Raw genomic sequence first — 21,311 nt, 5'->3', positions numbered from 1 at the left:
TCAGAGCTTTATTTCACTGTCCCATTTTTCAACTTTCATTATACTCCTTCACTCTCTCTTCCCATTTCTCTGGGTGAAATTAACAGAATTGGGAGAGAAAGGACCAAGCATGAAGTGGACCAATTCAAATGACCATCATTCTTTAGTGACCATAATGTTCATTTGTTCCATGAAGAGTAGCAGAGGATGAAGGAGCACCACAAAAGGCAACAAAGTAGCAGGAAGGGAAGTAACTATTTTTTTGCTTTGGTGACAAAGCACTGGTCATTGTGGGTAGAGACAACACAGAGGAAGCATTCTTCAGTTTCAAGAAAAGTAGTAGAAAACCAGGCAGGAGGGGCAGAGGAATTCAACAAGAAGGAAAAGCTAGGGGAAGCAGAGCAGCACAACAGAAAAATGGATCAGAGAAGAGGAAGACAGTGGAGACTAAAACTTTGATAGAAGAGTGAGAAACCCAAAAAACAAAGCTGGTTTAATTCAGGGCTATCTCTGGTGGTTTGTTTTTAGAAGGGGAGGACAAGTAGGAGATGCCATGGGCCTGGCTCTGCAGCAACGTAAACAGCAATTTGGCTGCTAGTGACTAACGCCTTGCACCATTACAAGTGTTATAGCACACGTGACAAGAGGACTTAGTGTGGCAGACTGTGCAAGATCCAAACTGTCGTCTTAGTATAGTTCGAAAACCAGAAACATGATGATTACTCCCATTCAACCAGTCCTAAGTTCATTTCACAGTAGGAAACACCTGTTTGGCAAACAAGCATTCTTTGGAAAGGTTTGCTCTGCTCTGTGCCCTCTGTACCTTCTTAGATGCACCAGCAACATCCGTAAAGGGCAATTAGAGTACAACATTTTGGTGTGGTATGCAATATGCACCCCTGAAAACTGCAGTAATAAACATAGTGTGCATTTCTTTGGGAAGATAAGAGTTGGCCTTAAGTCAAAAGCAACTCTTCACTTAGAAGCATTGATAGGCATCTCTTTTTTTTATTGAACAGAGAAGCTACTTGGGGGACGTTGTTCTCTTCTGTTAAGTTTCTCTCTAGGTGTACAGATTGTTTTTTGAATAAGCATATTGTATTATCTCTTTGGAGCTTTAGTCTAATAGTTATTTTAGATTATTAAACTCAGTCTTAAAAACAGATAATTAGTAAAAACGCTGTAGTACTAAAAACTTGAATAAAAGTGTAATGTTTCACAATTGGAGAAGGAATTTTGATACTACATTGAGTATTTCCTGTGCAGCTTGTAGATACAAAAATAAGTGTTACATGTGCGTCAGTGACGCTGCATCCAATTAATTTCCTTCTTAAACACTATTGAGAAGTAAGTTTGAAAAAGAGAAGTCTTCACGTGTCACGCTTGTTTCCTTTGTTTAACCTTCCCTTTTTTGTGTCTTTTCAGTATTAGATTTCTATTGCAACATTTTTTTTTAAAATGTAGAAAAGTAATAGAAAATATTTTATGATTTAAGGTATATGCGATCAAACTTCCTTGTTTTCATAAAGCTAAATCAAAACTTGAGGTCATTTTGTTAGAGACTTTATGTACCCCACAAGTGGGTTTTTTAAATACCTTTTTATAACAGATTTAAATGCAACCAAAATATGATCACGTTAGCAGTATTTAGGTATGCTGTGCAAGACAGCTTTAGAATTAATCAAAATCAGTTGTGGATATTTAGTACTGTGGCTCATCATATTTTCACTCCTTACAGTAGAAATTTTGAGCAGTCACAAAGGGAATATGATTTTCTGCTTTAAAAACGAAGCATGCCAAGTATTGTAAATCCTCAGACTGTTTTATAGATGGTAAATATAAACTCAAATTTATATATGACAAAACAGTTTGGTCTTAAGTAACCAACTTACTTTTAAAAAGTTATTTTTATCAAGTGCACACTAATACAATTAAGGAAAAAAAAACATACCTCAGACCTTTGAACCAAATTATAAGATTTCTCACCTAATTATTAAAAAAACTAATTAAAAAAAAATCTTTAACTAATCAATTTGGTAATACTAGACCTATTTCATACTTGTTTTCAAATGTTTCTATATGTGTGGGTTATAATATTGTAATGTTATCTGTGAAAAGCTGAACTTTTTAAAGGCCCAATTCTTAACTTGTTCTGAGTTCTAAAGTATTCCAGAAACTGGCATATATATTTAGCAGTGAAGCTCAAAAGCTTGTCTGTCTCGCCAGCAGAAGATATTGCATCACCCATCTTGTCTCTAAATTTCCTCTAATAACCTTTTTTATGAGACTTTCAGAATGGAAATAAAATGTCTTTCAGTACATACGGATTAGTTCACTGGGTAGCACAGGGCATGATATTCCTCAGTTAGTCTTGGGCTGTTCTGCTCTTTCCTAGCCTCAGGCTTTCCTCCTTTCCTCAAAGTAGCTGGTGTATTTTCTTTCACTGTTAGAGTATGGAGTATGCTACTTTCAGTTTTAAAACAACTTTTTTCTGGGATAGATTTATGTAACAAGTTGAAGAGACTTCTGGTTCTGGAAAAGCAAACATCAAGCACAAGGATTGATTCCTTGTGCAATCATTATCCACTTCTTTGATAGTCAAATCAAAGGGACGTTGATTATGAAATCCAGTTTATATTATTATAATAAAGAGTAAAAGCAAAGTATGCTACCAGTGGTTTCCAGACTGATCTGCAAGTGGCTGGTGACTGATCTCATGGCTTTCCATGTTTCCAGACTACTAAATATTATTAAATGACAAGTTAAAAGATATTAAATCATTTCCTGATATTAAATAGCAACAGAGAGGAAGCCGTGCTAGTCTATACACTATCAAAACAAAAAGCAGTCAAGTAGCACTTTAAAGACTAACAAAATAGTTTATTGGGTGAGCTTTCGTGGGACAGACCCACTTCTTCAGACGACAGCCAGACCAGAACAGACTCTATTTAAGGCACAGAGAACCAAAAACAGTAAGCAAGGAGGGCAAATCAGAAAAAGATAATCAAGGTGAGCAAGTCAGAGAGTGGAGGGGTGGTGGGGGGAGGTCAAGAATTAGATTAAGGCAAGTATGCAGATGAGCCCCTATAGTGACTCAGAAAGTTCCCATCACGATTTAAACCATGTGTTGATGTGCTGAATTTGAATACAAAAGCCAGCTCGGCTGCTTCCCTTTGAAGAACGGTGCAAAAATTCTTTTTCAGTAACACACATACCTTTAGGTCATTAATAGAATGCCCCATTCCATTAAAATGTTGACTAACTGATTTGTGGATCTGGAGTTTTTTTATGTCTGTTTTGTGCCCATTAACCCTCTGTCTAAGGGAGTTAGAAGTCTGTCCAACATACAAAGCATCTGGGCATTGTTGGCACATGATGGCATATATGATGTTAGTAGAGGAGCATGAGAAAGTGCCCGTGATTCTGTGAGTAACCTGGTTAAGTCCAGTGATGGTATTTCCAGAGAAGATATGTGGACAAAGCTGGCAGCGGGCTTTGTTGCAGGGAAAGGTTCCAGGACTGGTATTCCTGGGTTATAGACAGTGGCTGTTAGTGAGGTTTGAGAAGCTCTACATTTTACTATAGAATGAAGAGAGAGATTAAAAAAGCTTGTCAGTTCTGCAATATTATAATCCTAAAATTAAGCCAACTTCGCTTCACCAGTCTCGGATCAGCACAATAAATGTAGACCCATTATGTAAGTTGATTTTTGTCATATGCTGATTCAAGTGACGTATTGAGCCCAGATTGCAAACTTGTGTTCTTAAATGACCATCTAGACACCCAAATACAAATTTAGGGGCTCAAAATGTAGGATTGGACATTGGGAAATGTTGAACTGTGTTCTACTTAATATTAGTGTATAAACTTAGCACTAATATTGAGACATTTATTTGATGAAATGTTTAATTTTATGATTTTTTCCCACAGTATTTCAACAGTGTATGAGCTTATAGTGGTATGTAGGGGCTCTAGTGGTTGCTAAGGGCCTTATTGAAAGCAGGCACTTTACAAACATATAAAGGCAATCTCTGCCCCAGCGCTTAGTGTAGGACACTAGCAAGACTCAGTAGCTAGAACAAAACAAAAAAGACGGGGTGTAAAGGATACTGCAATGTTATGTACAGTAACTATGGTTTTTTTTGGTGTAAGTGGTAATTTTATAATTTAAAATGCTTTGTTTAAACAAGTGAGGATGAGATATCGAGTACTTGCATGATTTTTGTTCATGGAGAAGAGAGAGAATTTAATATCTCCTCTTTGAATGCCCATCTGCTTCACATAAAGAAGATGCTGTTTTTGAATGGTAGTCCCTCTATGTATCTGAATATGGGAGAATACACCCAGCATAGGCCAGAATACTGTAGACCAGCGTTTGTATCATGCCTCCCCTTGTGCTCCTAGCCAAGTGTATAATAAACCATGTGGCTCAGCACTTCTGCAGTTCCCTCCTGTTGCTTCATGGCCTGGATCAGAACTCCCTGTTCTTGCATGTTGTTAGTCTTGTAGCTAAGAGGGACTTCACTAGTTTATCGTTGTTGCAGTTGTGGTTTGGTTTGTTTTTTTGGTAGGTAGCAGTATAGTCATTGTAGTTAGTGATAGCTAAATTCCATCTGGGATAAGCTTCCCTTCCCCTCAGTCCTCTTCTGGGATTGCCCCATGCTCTGCTGTTTTAAAACTGTTTCTTGTCTGTGTTCATTCTTCTTGTGGTGATTACCAGCAGTGTTGGTGTTGTCTCAGGAAGGCTCACATCGTGGCTTTTTGCACGAGTTGTAATTCTTTCTCACCTCAGACTGAGGAATTTCACCTCTGAAAACATCACATACTCAGTCAGATCTGGGACTACAGAAACAGGGACACATCTGTCATTGAAACTTAGGACACCTTTCAGCATTTCACGTGCCCCAGCACTGGCAGTCAAGGAGAAACATCAACATGAGAATGAGAAGCAGTGGTACAAAAGCAGGGCCCTCTTGAGGGCTGCTACAAAGCACAGCATTATTCCCCAAACCAAGTTAAATGAGATGTCTCATGTTAACTCAACCTCACAGGGGTCCAGCCTTCCACAGGTGGAGGGTAAAGTGAAGCACAACAGTATCGGTGGTAATGATGGTCGTTCCTGTACCATCCCACTCAGAACAGTCACTAGCTCATGCACTGCTTGTCCTGCTGCCATCTCCATCCCAGCCAGCACCATAGATACCACCTGAGAGTTCCTGTGTGTCCCAAGACGCTCCTCAGACTCCTGATTGCCAGGAGCCCCCTCTTCCAATACAGGAACTTAGGCTGTGCTAAGTACTTTCACTGGCAAACAGCCTGCTTCTGCTCATCCTGGACAGGGCACTGCTGACACTGTACCAGGGCTCACTGGTTCCACGGCTACTTTAACATTCTTTGGAGTTGGAGAGATTTTCCATGGGCCACCTTAATCTTTGCCCACCACACTAATGCCTCAGTTACCAGTTTTGATGTGGCACTTGAGACCTACAAACCTTTCCAGGGATCTCTTGCCCTATTCACCCACAACTAGGGCATGATCCCCACAGGCCGTTTGGTACTGGAAGTCATCCTCCAAAGATACTGCCTAGAATTTCTTGCTCCCCCCTCCTCCAATCACTGGCTTCTCCAACTGGAAGCAGATGCTCATCTCACAAAGGGAATTCCAGAGCAAGTGGCGTGTTTCTGTGCAGAGAGAAGCTTCTGCTCCCCATACTTCTCATCCTAAAAAAAGATAGAGGGCCCCATTCTTGGCTTTTGGTTACCAAACACTTTTATCAGAAACTCCAAATTTCATGCAGTGATGCTTGCTTCTGTTATTCCATCCCATGCCTTCCCTTCCCTTCCCTTCCTCAAGGAGCCTGGTTTACAGCTCTTGACATGAAAGACACTTCCACTTCTACGTTCACCTGGCCCAGGAACAATTTCTCCATTTCCAGGTGGAATTCCACCATTACCAAGTCCTCCCTTCCAGCATAGCAGTGGCTCCATGAGTAATCATGGAGGTCTTTCCTGTTGTTGCAGTGCAAGTGAGCCACCTCAGCTACTTAGTATACCCCTATTTGGACAGTTGGCTCCTTGTCACAGTGTCCTGAAGAGAACTCACCTCTGCCATCCTTGCCCTTTGCACTCTCCTGATCTCTCTAGATATCTGCATCAAGAGGAGAAATTGGTGCTCATACCTATGCAGACTATTAAATTTAATGGGGTGTAGCTTGTCTCAGTTGCAACACAGGTATTCCTTCTGTCAGACTGCTTCACAACCCGTACACCATGGTCCACTCTTGCCTCTCCCTCCCTCACATCCGTGACACTGCATGCACATCTAGACATATAGTTTCCAATTCTGGATCTTCACCATCTACAAACCCCACATGGACCTTGCCAAGGCCAGAATCACTGTCCCCCGAATTATTCTCACCTCCTGGTGGACCAAACCTCCCAAGGTCATGTTCAGTATCCCCTTCACTTCTCCCATAACACAGGCCCCCATCACAACAGATGCTTCTTTTGGGGATTAGAGGCCCCATCTAGATCATTACACAGCACAGGGCATCTGGTTGGAAGGGGCCAGAATGTATATAAACGTGCTTCAAGTGAGGGCAGTCTCTCTTACGTGCCAGGTATTTTTTTTCCCTTATTTGGTCCCTCTGTTCATCTGCTCTCCAACACCACTGAAGCAGTGATGTGCATCAACAAGCCAGATGGGGCCAAGTCTCCCTCTGTACTGAATCCAGCCACCTTGGAACTAGTGCATCAAATATCGTGTGATGCTGTAAGCCAGGCACCTTCCTGACCCCCAAAAGTCCCTGATGAGCATGCTCCGCAGGGCTCCCTCTCTGCCTTAGTCATGACTGAAAATAGGACAATGCCACTCTTCAGTACTTTTCCCATCAATGGGGCACCCACGCTGGCTTCTTGTTTCCACTTATGAAAATCACAAGTTTCTGCTTTATTATTCCAGGGAGCCATGGGGGAGGATTTGCAGGGTGACACTCTTCTGCCCTGTACAAGAGACCTCCACGATGCTTCCCTCACTGTAGCCAGACATGAACCCCCCATGTGGCCTTTTCTTCTTCTTCCCTCCCCCCCCCCCCCCCCCCCCCAGAGAGGGAGACAGGCAGCCTTTGATGCCCTGGGAACACAGGTGTGCTGTCTCACCCAGACTCTCTACCATACACAGAAACCAGAAACCAAACACAGAAACCAGACAGTGAATGGGCTAGCTAATGGCCGCCCTTCTGGCTGATAATTGGTAATTGACACGCCTGATCACTGCCCCAGAAAAAACGGGTAACCTCCGCCCATCCCCTCCAAAGGTGCCCAATTGTCCACAATTCACAGGTGCGAATTGAGCCTTGCACCTTCCCTGGGAAACCTGGGGTTCAAACACATTCCTTCCCGATTGGCCACTTGAGACCAGAAAAAAGCCTATGTGACCAAAGGGGTATAAAGAGGGGTTTGGCAGCCTACCCCCTTTGAGCTCCAATCACCCACGCCTGCTGGCCAGGTCCGGTATTGACTCTCGAGACTGGGGACGCCTGGTTCGTATCTACTTCTTCCCAAGGGATTGAGAGAGAGATTCTGGGTCACACCGGATCTATAAGGCAGGGGTAAAAATTACACCTGTATTACACTTCTTTCCTGTAGAAATTGAGGGAAAGACTCTGGTTCCACCAGGTCTAAGAGGCAGGGGTAAAAATCACACCTGCAACGTGCCTTTCTTGTGTACACATTAATTGTATTAGTTTAAGCTAGCTAGTTTGTCTAGAACTTTTCTTAAGTTAAATTGTGTTGTTTCCCCTTTAAAAACCGCATGTACTAATTATTTTTGGCTATAAACTGCTAAAAACCATTAGCCTGTCAATCAAACCGTGGGAAGCCCTTATCTTACCTTTAAAACGGGTTTACCGTTTAGATCTATTAGAAAACTGCGGATCGGCCATTACCTTTTACATAGAACTGTAGAAGATCATTATCTTGTCTGTCAAACCACAGGGGGTCCTTACCTTAAATGGCAAGCTGCGGTCAGCAATTACCTTCTGTAAACATTAGTAACCTCAAGAAAATCTTTATCCTGTCACTCAAACTCGGTGGCCATCTTGGTTTCATTCATAAAATTGGGCGGTCAGTTTAAAACCCCTTTTACTCACGGCAGCCGCTTCTGTTCTAAAATCACTGCCAGCGGTTTCCTATTTACTGCTGCTAAAGTTATAAACAAAAATTCACAATTGTGGTACTTAATCATTTGTCTTAGTTAAATTGTTTCTATCTTTGTGTAAATAAAATAGTAATTGTTAAAGCCTCTAATAAGTGTAATTATTCCTCTTGCTGCTGTACCCAAACTAAACGCAAACCAAAGAACCCAGCCTGCCTTGGCTGCTTAGCATAGCTGCTGGTGCAGCATCACACCCTTTGCCCCACCGGACCTTTAGCTGGCAACTGGGCATCGGCTCACACCCGCCCCCATTCCCAAAGAGTGCTGCACAAGAGTCAGCAGGACTGAGGTAGTGGGGTCATAGTCCTGTTCACCTCCTTGTAGCAGTGAAGGGGCTTGCATGGTTCAGTGTACTCCGTTAGGGTCACCCGTGGCAGAATGGTTAAGGGCAAGGTTCCAAACAAAGTGTGATCCAAGAAGTCCTCCAGAGCAAAACAGGCAGAGAATAACTGCACAATGGATGTAAAACTGTTGTGCAATGTTATAACAGCTGTGAAGGTGGATGAAGGTTGTAGCTGAGAGGTTTTCCAGTCATTGTGGTGTCCATGTCATTGGTTTCAAGCCCTCTGTCAAGTACAGTGTGGTGACTGTTGTGCACCAGTTGCACAACTTTAAAAGAAGTCTAGCATAGGCATCTTCCAATTTTGGAAAAACAGCACTTGTTGAGGAGGACAAGGGGCACAGGAGGTAGGGGAGAGACTGGCTTTCAGTCATGGTCAAAAGCCTCTTGCCATACCTGGAAACATTTGTGTTCCTTGTAATAGAACTTCTAGTTCAAGGATAGGTCTTATCAGCCACCTAAGAATCCACAACTTGCATGGAAGATGATTATACTCTGCAATGAGTGATCGCCGTCTTCATCAGTCCTATTGTGGCCCCATCAGTTTTGGTTCATAGACCTCCTCAAATGCTCCTTCTGAATGCTACACCTCTAAACATGCCCAGATATCCTCGCACAAGATCATGGCCAAGTGCATCATCCCAACCTGGGGACTCTTCGCTTTGGGGTCTGGTTTTTGAATGTGGCTTGGGTTGGAGAAAGCATGTTCCATCTTGATGATATATCCTTACCCAAAACAAAAGGGCATTCACCAAAGAGCTTGCTACCAAGGTAAATGGAGACGATTCATCTCATGTACTTACTGCTCTTAGTGCCTATTAAGTACAATCTGCCTAACAATCATCCTCAGTTACCTCAAGATCAAGATGTCAGGCCTTCCGTCAGCTCTATGCCAATTTACCTGGCAGCCCTTAGTGCCTTTCTCCCCCTGTCTCGTTGGTACTGTCTGTTACATGTCTGATTTCAAGAAATTCATGTTTATGGATTTGGATGCTGTAAGCACTTTAATTATCGAATGGACAGATTCCCTAATTTGTAAATGAGGACTCAATTTTAATTTAAGAAAATCTTTGTGCTGCATTATACTGAAAGAAAGTTTTGCTTTGACATTTTAACCACAAATATCTTGATGTAGTACAGGAAGTGCAGCCCATTTATTGGTACTTCTGCTTTCTGTGATAATTTCGTATATAGAAGAAATCCACCTCTTGAGCACTAGCTCATTGCAAATTCCAGAAATATGTGCAACTGAATGACTGTTTAAAACCTATGGCCACATAGTCTGGTTCAGTAGTTTTGGCTTTATGGCTTTTCTGAATCTATTTTTAGATAAAATGTGGCTTTGCAAATGAATTGTACTCGGGGAAATGAATCCTTAGAGTTCACACTTCCAACTAAAAGTGATAGTGGATGTTTCACAACGGGATGCATCCTTGAGAAGTAATCATCAAATTATTATGCTCACCTTAACATGAGAACTTGTAAAGATTTTCAGAAGAATACGTAAAGCCATTTTAAAGTCTTTCAGATGGGCTCTGTTTAAAGGACTTCTATGACTGCTTTTTCCTGGAACTTTGAATGCAGAAAACTACCGTTTGGGTTGAGTGTGTTGCTGCACCCTGAGGTGCACAGGTAACATGGAAACTTTGATGGTGTTGGTGGCTTTACCACTGTGGAGGCTGGAAGTTAAAAAATGGAGTTGAGAATCGCATCAGGGTAGCCCATAAAGAAATCAGTTGTGCACCTGGGATGTAAACTTGTCACTTGTGTATCCTTGGATTGGGCTTTTTCATAGCTATTCACAACTTAGCCTTTCATGATTTTGAACCATGAATGTGCTGATAAGACACTTACGTTGCCTACTAAGAAGCAAACCACAGCATTCCTTGGGGGTTTTTAGTTCTCTTACATGACTAATTTCTTGACTCTTTCCTAGCTCGATGTCGATTGCTGCAAGCCTTGTGAGTGAAGATACAAAGACCAAGTTTCTGAACAAAATGGGCCAGCTGACTACGTCAGGTGCAATGCTGGCCAACGTGTTTCAGAGGAAGAAGTAAAACTTGGAAAACAAAATCCAACACTAAGATGGACCTCATGCAGACTGGTTCCTTGTACTTGAAGTACTTGCCTTTTTATTTCCCCTGTCTGATGTTCTCGTAGTATAATTTTATTCTAACCTCCAAAGATATTTGCACTGCTTTTGAATATCGCCGTGTATCTGTTAATTTTTGGGTTCACTGTGGTTGATATAAAATTGAATTCATAGTCTGTACCAAGTCCCTGTTCTGTGTTCTTGTCTTTCCAGCATTTTTATATAGTGAAAGGTATTTTTTATTTTATTTTCTGACAAGATATCAGCAAATATCTGTATTATACACGGAGCTATTACAATGGTACTTAAAATAATGTAAATTTGAAGTCATTGTCATAAAGTAATAAAAGTGGAGATTACTTATGTATTTAAATTATGAAAGAGTAGTGCAGAATTTTTTATGTTTCTAAAATGACAAGGAAGAGCCACCAGCACTAATCTCTGCTTTTTGGATTGTGTTTTTGTAAGTACTGTACATCTCCAGTCTAGAGGAACTGCAGCACATAATGTATAGAACTGCTTGCACTGCATCAATCCATGGGAAACATTCAGCATTTCAGCTACTGCGGTGCATATGCTGTAAGTAGTGTATCAAATTCTTCAGATAAACCTCTTCTCTCTGTCAGGGTTTATTTACTTTAACTGAAGCACTTTAACTATTGGTCTACCTACTGGAAGGCACATGCCCTGATGAAAGAAAGTAAATTGACCAAGATAAATCTTACCCCAGTATTCAAGCTAAAACAGTCTGACGCTTTTGGGATCACGTGAGGTCCTCTGGTCAGAGCCAGTGCAGCACTGCAATCAAGATGCCTGCAGACAGAAAAACCATCCACAAAAGCAAAAGAGCAGTCTCATCTTCCCCTCGCTGCACAGTAGTGTGCATGATGATGGCAAAAAGCAATAATTAGATTGGTTAGTTATCTAACTCTCTCAATTCAGAATTTGGAAAAAAGTTTTAAATTGATAATTTTGTGACATACAAAGATGTCTCTAAAATATACTCGAGTAGATGATATACGTGTTTATAAAACCCATATACCTATTTTTAAAGAATAAAAGCAGTATATTGAAGTATTGTTAGGCCTTTTTTCCTTAACAGCAAAACATTGACAAAAAAGCATGTTCACAAATTCCAAGTCTGTTCTTGCTCTAATGAACACTTCCACTACATTTCAGTTAATGGAAGGAAGCGTATGAATGTAAACTGAAGTGCTCATGTCAAATGAAAAAAAATCTAAATGGAAAAAGTGAAATATTCGCTAAGTGTCACTATCATTAGAATTGGAAGTATTAATTTATTTTACAGTTGGGGAAGTGAAAGGAGTGGAAAGATAATGAAAGGATACATTTCTGAAACAGTGTTGCTGTAATGTTCCCCAAACACACAGCTAATACCCACTACTGATATTCTTAACTACTTGGTATTGTTGCCTCATGGTACTGTACATGCATTGTCCCAAGATACGTGCAAAGTGAGAGCCTGTGGCACCCTACCACAACAACCCTTTTTATACTGTACAGAGGCCTTTTAACAGACAGCTCAGTTCCTTCCCGTGGCTTGTTACCATGAAATAATTGTGCTCTTACAGACTGACTGTGAAATGATGGAGACATTCCTGAGGAATTGGAAGTGGCTGACTTTCCTGTCAATTGTTCTGTTATAAATAAAGAATTTTCCATAAGTCTTGCATGTCAGTCTCTCTCTTATTTTAAAATCTGCATTATGTATTGCGCTTGCTAGGTGACGGTGTGTGTGTATGCCTACAGGTATGCACACAGCATTAGTTTACTTGACTTACAAAGTATGCATTGCACGGATGCGGCTAACTAAAACCAGGCATGGCAATGATGGGGGAAAACTACAAAAGGCCCATAGGGCCTCTTCTTGGAAAGCCAAAGGAGGGAAAGTCTCACAGGAGTTGTTTTCCCATACCAAACCTTTGTGGCTGGAGAAGGGAGACTCGAAAGGAATGGGGCACAGCTTGCGAGGTCTATCAAAGCTTTGAATGCTTCATGGAGGCCTTAGGACTCCCATCAGATTGTTTTCAGGTTTGACCCTAGACTGGATCTGTGTTGCTGCAAAGCCGGCATAATTGGAGTCAAAAGGAATGTTTATCACTCATGAGAAATTACTGGCCTCCATATACAGTCTAGTCAAGATTTATGTGGTCTTTTTATGGTCTTTGTATGACTGTAAGAAGGCTGGAGTCTCTGCAATACCTATACAATTAAGAGCAAAGAATTGAAGTTTTGTCACTACCAAAATAAGGGATGAGTATTCCTGTCGGTGTGATCTGTATTGTGGGTATGTAGGGGAGATATTAAACTCATCTCTAATTAAAAACTTTAAAGGGCCTAGTTAAGCTTTTAAAAAGTTAGGGAATGCCAAAATTTAGATTGCCTGTGCATCCTTAAATCTGCCATATGCATTCTGATAGTGTTTAGTTATAAGATCATGAACTTCATTTTCCACAGGTGCCCTGCGTTAGTCAATGCACTGAAGAGGTATGGCTCAGCAAAGGAGCAACTATTCTGTTTTATCTTCTCATTCTGAGTGATAAAATGTCTTTATTGCACATGATTTGAACACTGAATGCAGAATTATTAATTTCCTCTTGGGTTTTTTCTGTGACACTCCTTGCTTCAGCATCTGAGTGCACCATAAACATAATACATTTATTTCCATGACACCCTTGTGAGAGGAAAGGAATATTACCATGTAATAGATTGTATTACAATCTAGAGACGTCAGAAGTGTCCAAGATTTTCAAAATACATAGCATTATGTAGCTTACATGTCCAAAGCACAGCTCTGATTGACTTCAGTTGCAGCTGTGAGTGTTAAGCACTTCTGCAAATCAAACTCTGAGTTTCAGATTAAGCTCCCAAAAAATGAGGAACACACAATTAATGATGACCAGTGAAAAGCTGGGTTTAAGTGACTTTCTTAGCATCGGATAGGAATAGCTCCCAGTTCTCCATGGCACCATTTAACTGCCTTTGTCATGAGACTCTGTTCTCTGCCTACAGTCCCCTGCCTCTTGGAGAAGCTGGTTGCAGAACCCACAAAGGGAGAAGCAATTCTTGGTTTAGTTCTAAGTGGAGCACAGGACTTCTGGTAAATGAACGGGACCACTTGGAAATAGTGACCACAATGTAATAAAATTTAACATCCCTGTGTGGGGAAAACATCTCAGCAGTCCAACTCTGTGACGTTTAACTTCAGAGAGGGGAGCTACACAAAAATGAGGTTAATAAACAGAAGTTAAAAGGTACAGTGTCAAAAGTAAAATCCCTGCAAGCTGCATGGAGACTTTCAGAGACGTCTCAACTTAAATGTATGCCCCAAATTAAAAAAAAGTAAGGCTGTCTCTACGCTACAAAATATCTTCGAAGTAACAGACTTTGAAATTGAGCATCTACACGCAAAAAGCTGCCTGCCTTCACTTCAAAGTAGGGTCCTACTAGTTTGAAAGGGAGCATCTATGCATCAGTAGCCTCTGCTTCGAAGTAAGACGCCAGGAAATGATGTAGATGGGTTGCATGGCTGACAAGCCCTTCTGTGCTTAAAGGGCCACTCCCAACACCCCCCACCCTGCATGTGCTCAGGGCTGCCAGGCTGCTGCACACAGCAGAGCAGACCATGTGACAGGGAGCAGAGATGGACAATGTTCCTCACCAGCTGCTCCCACCCAGGAGATCTCCTCACTGCTGTGACCAGCCTGCTGGTCATGCTGCTTGCTGCCATGTTTCAGCAGCAGGCTGAGGCTGGTCACATGGGCCCCATCCTGCAGGCACTGGGCTCACCCCTTTGGCCCCGCCCGTGATCTGGCGCCAATCGGCCTTCCCCACCAGCACAGAATGGTGGGACCAGCTAGTGCTGGGGGACTGGGATGGCGAGCAGTGGCTGAGAAACTTCCGATTGGCCAGGTGCACATTCCAGGACCTCTGCCAGTGGCTCACCCCAGTTCTCCAGCACCCGAACACATGAAGGCAGCCTGCGCTCCCTGTGCAGCAGGGGGTGGCAATAGCACTGTGGAAGCTGGCCACCCCAGAAGGCCACCTTTGGGGCAGTGCTGCTTGAGGTAAGCCTGGCTCAGACCATAGAGCCACCCTGGGGAGGGGGCCCCTGCCAGAGATGGGGGTGGAGGACCACTCAATCTGGCGTTCATGGACATGTCTTCCTTCCACTCCTGCAGGTTGTTTCGACCGTCAACACTGTGCTCCTTCAACACATCATTGCTGTCGGGGACCTTGACGTTGCCCTCACCAGGTTTGCAGAGCTGAGGTTCCTGAACTGTTTTTGTGTGATGGACATAATCCACATTGTGATCCAGGTCCCAGACCACAGCGTATGTGAACAGGGAGGGGTACCACTTGGTGGTCCTCCAGGCCTTGGTCGATGCAAGGGGCCACTTCATGGACATATGTGTGGGGTGGCTGGGCAAGGCCCATGATGCCCTGGTGTTCCAGAATTCGTGGCTGGGACACTGGATAGAGGAGGGCACCTATGTCCCCACGCGGGAGTTCCCACGGGGGGACATCATGATGCCCCCCAGTATCATGGCTGATGCCCTATACCTGCTGCACCTGTAGCTCATGCGGCGCTATATGGGCCGCACCACCCCATCCCAAGACTTTTTAATAGCCACTTCAACCACACCATGGGCACTGTCGAGTGGGTGTTTGGGAGCTTGAAGGAGGCAGTTCGCTGCCTCCTCACGAGGCTGGACGTCAGCCTCCCAAACGTGCCTACAGTGATTGCTGCCTCCTGTTCCCTCCACAATATAGTGGAGAGAAGATGGGAGCCCTTCATGTAGGGCTGGGCTGTGGACCTGGGGGCTGGGTATGAGCAGCAGCCTGCTGCCCCATGCTACCAGGCCCAAAAGGATGCGATAAGGGTCCGGGAGGCCCTGAGTGAGGCCTTTGCCTAGGGCCTGCTCTGACCCTCCCACCCACCCACCATGCCATACGCCCCCCCCGCACCACATCATAGGCTCACCCTCCCCGACCACACAAACCCCTTCCCATTCCCTTACCACAAACTTGGGACCCAGGGTTAGGGTTTGAATTTAAACTTTACTGGATTTTTGGGGGAATAAACATTTTGGCACAACAAGAAAGCAATGATTTGACATATTTACATGTGGGAAACTATGTACAGAAGTGATGTGGGGGGCCAGGTAGGGGACCAAACCTGCGGGGGGAGCAGAGTTGGGGGAGGGCTCAATTGCCCACTGGCATGGAGGGCCGGGAGCCACAACGCCTGGGGGTGCCTTTACTGCTCCAGCTCTGGGGCCCCCTGCAGCGCTGGGATGGGGCCATGACCACGGAGGTAGGAGCGGGGTGGGGGTGCTGCAGGCATGCCCCCTCCCCTACAGGGTGTCCTGGGCAGATGGCTGGGGATGCCGCTGGTGTGCCTGCACTTGCCAATAGCCAACGGCCAAGTTCCATGTGGGTGGCTAGGGACAGGTCCTCCAGAAGATGGGTAGCTGCTGGCCAGGCTGGCAAAAGAGTGGGAGGTTGGGTGAGGCAGGTGGCCACAACCTGGGTGAAGGTGTCCAGGCTGCCATCCACCCACACTTACATCTCCCGCTCCATCACCAGCCAGTCCCAGAGCACGGCGGTCCTCTCCCGCATAACCGCCCAGTTGGTGGCCACCTCCTCATCCCGCCATCACCGCTGTTGTGTGGGCCGGGCACAGCTGTGTGGGAATGCGGGCTGGGGTGAGGGAGTGGACTCCCAGTCCTCCACAGCTGTGCGCTGGTCAGACGCAGGGCTGGAGTGGCTCCCAGATGGTGGACCTATGGAGACAGAAGGGAATGGGGGACAGTCTGTAAGTGCTGTGTCCTGACCCCGGGGCTGGGGCCCCTGCTTCGCTGGCCTGCACCCCACTGCCTTGCTGTCTGATGGCCCGGGGGCCCCCTGCGATCCTGGGTGCTGATGGGCTCCTGCATGGTGAAGGTCAGGCCGGGTTCGGTGCCCTGCCTCCTTCCCCAGGTGTATGGACTATGGGGCTCTTGGGTGCGGGCCGTCCCCAGGCTCTGAGACATCCCAGACACCCCGTACCTACCAGCTGCTATCTCCAGGACCTTGGGCAATGCACAGGTGGAGGAGGCCTGGCTGGTTGTCTTGCAGGGGAGGGCGATGATGAGGGTCCTGTTGCAGGACCCTCATCGTTGCTCTTGGTGGCGCCTGACGGACCCGCCTCCTCCTCCTCCTCCTGTGTTTGCCGGGTGGAGGCAGGAGGCTGGTGATGTTGACAAGTGGCATGGAGGGGCCACCTCCTTCAGCTCCAGGAGGCAGTGCAGCTCCCCGTAATTGGGGTAGTGAGCAGGCCGTGCCCCCGAGCGGCTGGCTGTGTCCCTGGCTCAGCAGTATGCCTGATGCAGCTCCTTCACTTTTGTTTGAATGCTGTCCCCGGTCTGGCTGGGGTTGTCTCAGGCGGCGAGCCCCCTGGCTAGACTGTCGAAGGCATCAGCATTGTGCTGGTGAGCCCCAGTGTGCAGAACGGTCTCCCCCCGCTCCCCACCCCACAGCGAGGACATCCTGCAATTCCCCCTTGCTCCATGAGGGACCCCTTTTCAGGCGCAGCTTGCCCAGCTCCTGTAAGCCCTCAGGGGTCTCACCAGTGGGCTCTGGAGAGACTGGGGGGCGGGTCCTGGTGTGATGCCATGGCCAGCAGGGTGTGTGGGTGGCAGCTGGAGCTTCAAGATGGGACTGTACAGCAGGGAGCTCATGCTCCTCTTGCATGTAGCATGCTCTCAGCTTCCTGCCTGGGGTTGCTGGGTAGCTGCTTCCTGTCAGGCGGCCAGCATTGACCATAGAGCCCTACCTGGGCTGTCTGGAGTGTCTCTGGGCTCCTGAGGGGCCACTGCCACAAAGGACCCCTTACTTCAAAGTAGGAGGTGCAGAGTGTCTACACACGCCCTACTTTGAAGTTAAATTTCGAAGTAGGGTGTTACTCCATTCCCAGGAATGGAGTAAGGACTTAAAAGTTGGACTCCCTTACTTCAACGTTAACTTCAAAGGAGGGGAAAGCATGTGTACATGCTCCATAGGCTACTTCAAAGTAGCCCCTCACTTTGAAGTTAACTTTGAAGTATGATCCTAGTGTAGATGCACCCTAAGAGAACCACTAGATCCTCCTTATCCACATCCTTATTGACCCCCCACGCTTACTCATCTACTAGAGCTTTTTGAGGGGGGGTCAATAAGCATGTGGACAAGGGGGATCCAGTGGATATAGCGTATTTAGATTTCCAGAAAGCCTTTGACAAGTCCCATCACCAAAAGGCTCTTATGCAAAGTAAGTTGTCATGGGATAAGGGGGAAGAGATTAAAAAGACTGGGGCTTATCTTAGAAAAGAGGAAACTAATTAGGGGGGAATGTGACAGAGGTCTATGAAATCATGAGTGGTGTGGAAAAAGTGACTAAGGAAAAGTTATTTACTTGTTCCCATAAGAATTAGGGGTCACCAAATGAAATTAATGGGTAGCAGGTTTAAAGCTAATGAAAGGAAGTTTTTCATGGTGGGCCTGTGGAACTCCTTGCCACAGGATGTTATGAAGACCAGGACTTGAAGAAGATTTGAAACGAACTGGATACATTCATGGAGGTTAGGTCCATCAATATCTCTTAGCCAGGAGGGGTAGGAATGGTGTTCCTAGCCTGTGTTTATCAGAGGCAGGAAATGGATGACTGGAGAGGGATCACTTTATGATTGTTCTGCTCACTCACTTTAGGGCACCTGGCATTGGCCACTGTTGGAAGACCAGATTCTGGGGTAGATGGACCTTTGATCTGACCCAGTGTGGTTGTTCTTGTTTACTATGTCTTCCAAATTCTGCAACATACCAACTGTGCTACAGATAAACCACCTTTACTACACTGGTTAATCTCCGGTGCACTGAATGAGGCAGGGATTTTGTGGAAAATGTAGTATATGATCATATAATTAAAGATGATGGCCAGAATACACGTGCCCAAAGGAGCTGAATTAAAATTGCACTGGAATTTTAATTCTGGTGTTTCCTGACTTTCCAACACATGACTTTGCCCTCTTGGGGGGGGGGGGTGTCTTTCCATTGCAACTACTGTTAAGAGGGCATCTACCAGCCAAGTATTCTTTAACAGGTTAGTAACACATACAATTATCCTGATTGTTGAATAACTTTGGTTAATGATTAAATCGGCGAGTGTTTAAATATTAGGTGCTGCAAAGATCTGCAAAGAAATGCATTAAAGGTCCCCTTTCGGCTCCCACACCTCGGTTCAGAGTACCAGTGCTGTAGTTAGACTAGCATTAGGAGGGAATGGAATGCTTTGACAATGGTTTTCACAGATATTTGCTGACAAAGGAGTGGTGAGACTTGAAGGATGCTTACTTGCACATTGCAATAATCCCATCCCACGGAAAAGACCTCAGGTTTGTGGTGAACACCATCCACTACCAATTCACAGTCCTCCCACTTGGGCTGGCAGTAGAACCTTTAATCTTCACCATGTGCCACTTCACTGCACAAGTGACAGGTGGAGGTGTTCCCCTACTTTGACAACTGGCTGGTCAGGCTGACCCAGGACTCAATTAGAAAGGTAAGTCACCTTCATAAGAGCATCTTTGAATGAACTGGGACCCCTACTGAACAAGGGGGAATCGGTGCTGTCCCTGGTTTTGAGGCTTGAGTTCACAGGAGCAGTACTGGACTCAACACAAACCAGGACATTCCTTCCCAAAGTGATTGTTTGAGCCAAGGTCACACCGCCACTGCATGGAACTGTCTAAAACTTCTTGGGCACACAGCTGTGGGTACCTGTGAAGTACATCATGCCAAACTTTGACCTCGTCAATATATCAGCCAGCCCAGGGCAGTTTGGAATGGGTTATATCCTGCCTTGCCCAGTATTTGACTCTCTCCTACAGTGGGTTAACCTGCTAGTAGAGTCGGGGGGGGTCCATTAATCAGCTTAGCCATCTCTCTAGTGATGGACCCTTCAGACGTGGGCTGGGGGGTACAATTGGGAAGTTTTAGAACACAGAGCTTCTGACCTCAGGCAGACCCGGTGTCATGGGAGATGTGTATCAGCCACAACAGATGACAAGATGATGTTCTATATGTGTATCAACGCACGTGGGGCTACACACTCCCCTTCTGTGTGCTGGGAAGCCCTCAGGCTGTGGGACTTCTGTTTGGAGTGTTCAAGACACTTGAAAGCATTGTACCTCCCTGCAGTACAGAGCAAGTTGGCAGGCCATCTCAGCAGGTTGTTCCATGGCCACGCGTGGTCTCTTCACCTGGATATCTTGAGCCAAGTCTTTCATCAGTGCAGTTTTCCCCCAAGCAGTCCTGTTTGCCGCAGAGCGTAACGGGCAATACCAGCACTTTTGCTTCTTCCTAAATCACAACCTGGGCACCATCACAGACTAGTTCCACTTTCCGTGGGGAAGCTGTCTCCTACATGCCCAACCCTCATCAAGGTGCTCCTCAAGAAATAGGGGGATCAGGCTTTGGTAATTTTGATTATTCCAGCCTGTCCCCACGAGCACCTTCCCAACCACTTCGCGGCTCTTCCGAGACCTTCATCCTGCGCAGCAAGAAGCCCTCCAAAAGGGCTACCTGCCTGACCAAATAAAAGCTCTTTTCACTCTGACTGGTGCAACACTGTCCCCGATGCCTTTGTGAAATTTATGGACTGAAGTAGCAGGCCCTCTCCATATCATCAATAAGGGTTCACGTGGCTGTCAACTCTGCCCTCTGTTCTGGTGCAGAGGGCCACTCAGACTTTGCTGTCCCCACAGTCAACTGTTTCACTCAAGTCTTGACCAGCTACACCCGCAGGTCCAACAGTCTGGCCCAGCGTGGGCTCTCAACCTGCTCCTATCCAGATTTAAGGGACAATTTTGAGCTCTTGGCAATGTGCTCCCTGCTTTCTCTCTCATGCAAAGTGTCATTTCTGATAATGATAACCTCTACTCAGAGGCTGTCCAAGCTCAGGGCCCATACGTTAAACTCCCTCTGTGTTCCACAAGGACCAGTTTCTGCTCAGGCCTTCCTTCTGAAGACTGCCTCCCAGTTTCACATCAGCCAGCCATCTTCCTCCCATTGTTCCATCCTAAGTCTCTTGAGTGGCAGGGAGCAAAGGTTTCCCTTGTTGGATGTCTGCGGAGGACTAACTCCCACTGAGAGAATGAAACCCTTCCAAAAGTCAATCCAGTTACTCCTGGGAATGACAGATAGAGTGAGTGGTCTTTCGGTCTCTTCTCAGCGGATTTCATCGTGGGTCATGTTCTGCCTCTGTGAGTGCTACAGCCTGGCAGGGTGCCCACTCATCTGATCAACGTGCACTCCACCAGGGTTTGGGCCTCTTCAAGGGCATTCCTGGAGCAGATTCCCACCCAGGATGTCTGCAGAGCAGCAATGTGGTCTTCCATACACATTTTCACTACACTACACAATCACTCAGCAGGCCGATGACAATGCAGCCTTTGGAAGAGTAATTCTCCCATCTGACCCCACCAGCTGAACTTGGGCTTGTGAGTCACCTGAATGAAATCAATATGAACAAGCACCTAAGGAAGAAAAAATGGTTACCTTCTACTCATTTCTTAAGATGTGTTCACGTCCATTCCAACACTCATCCTTCTAACCATGTGTTGTACGAGCTGGCAAGAAGGAACTGA

The 21,311-nt window shown here is 45.4% G+C and overlaps 1 protein-coding gene across 4 annotated transcripts in view; it reads left to right on the top strand.

Annotated features, from left to right (window-relative positions):
• RELCH (RAB11 binding and LisH domain, coiled-coil and HEAT repeat containing) overlaps window positions 1-12,305 on the top strand; it is a 125,072-nt gene extending 112,767 nt beyond the window's left edge. For all 4 annotated transcript variants that reach the window (XM_074987790.1, XM_074987793.1, XM_074987788.1 and 1 more), the window contains one exon: window positions 10,471-12,305. In XM_074987790.1, coding sequence (XP_074843891.1) covers window positions 10,471-10,591 — 121 coding nt within the window. In that variant the 3' untranslated portion in view covers window positions 10,592-12,305. The remainder of the gene's footprint in view (window positions 1-10,470) is intronic.
• The last annotated feature ends 9,006 nt before the right edge of the window (window positions 12,306-21,311 follow it).

Source organism: Carettochelys insculpta, chromosome 2 (assembly GCF_033958435.1).
Source record: "Carettochelys insculpta isolate YL-2023 chromosome 2, ASM3395843v1, whole genome shotgun sequence".
In the NCBI taxonomy this organism is placed as follows: Eukaryota; Metazoa; Chordata; order Testudines; family Carettochelyidae; genus Carettochelys; species Carettochelys insculpta.
Note: the sequence above shows the minus strand (reverse complement) of the source record. Positions and strands in the feature narration are given on the sequence as shown.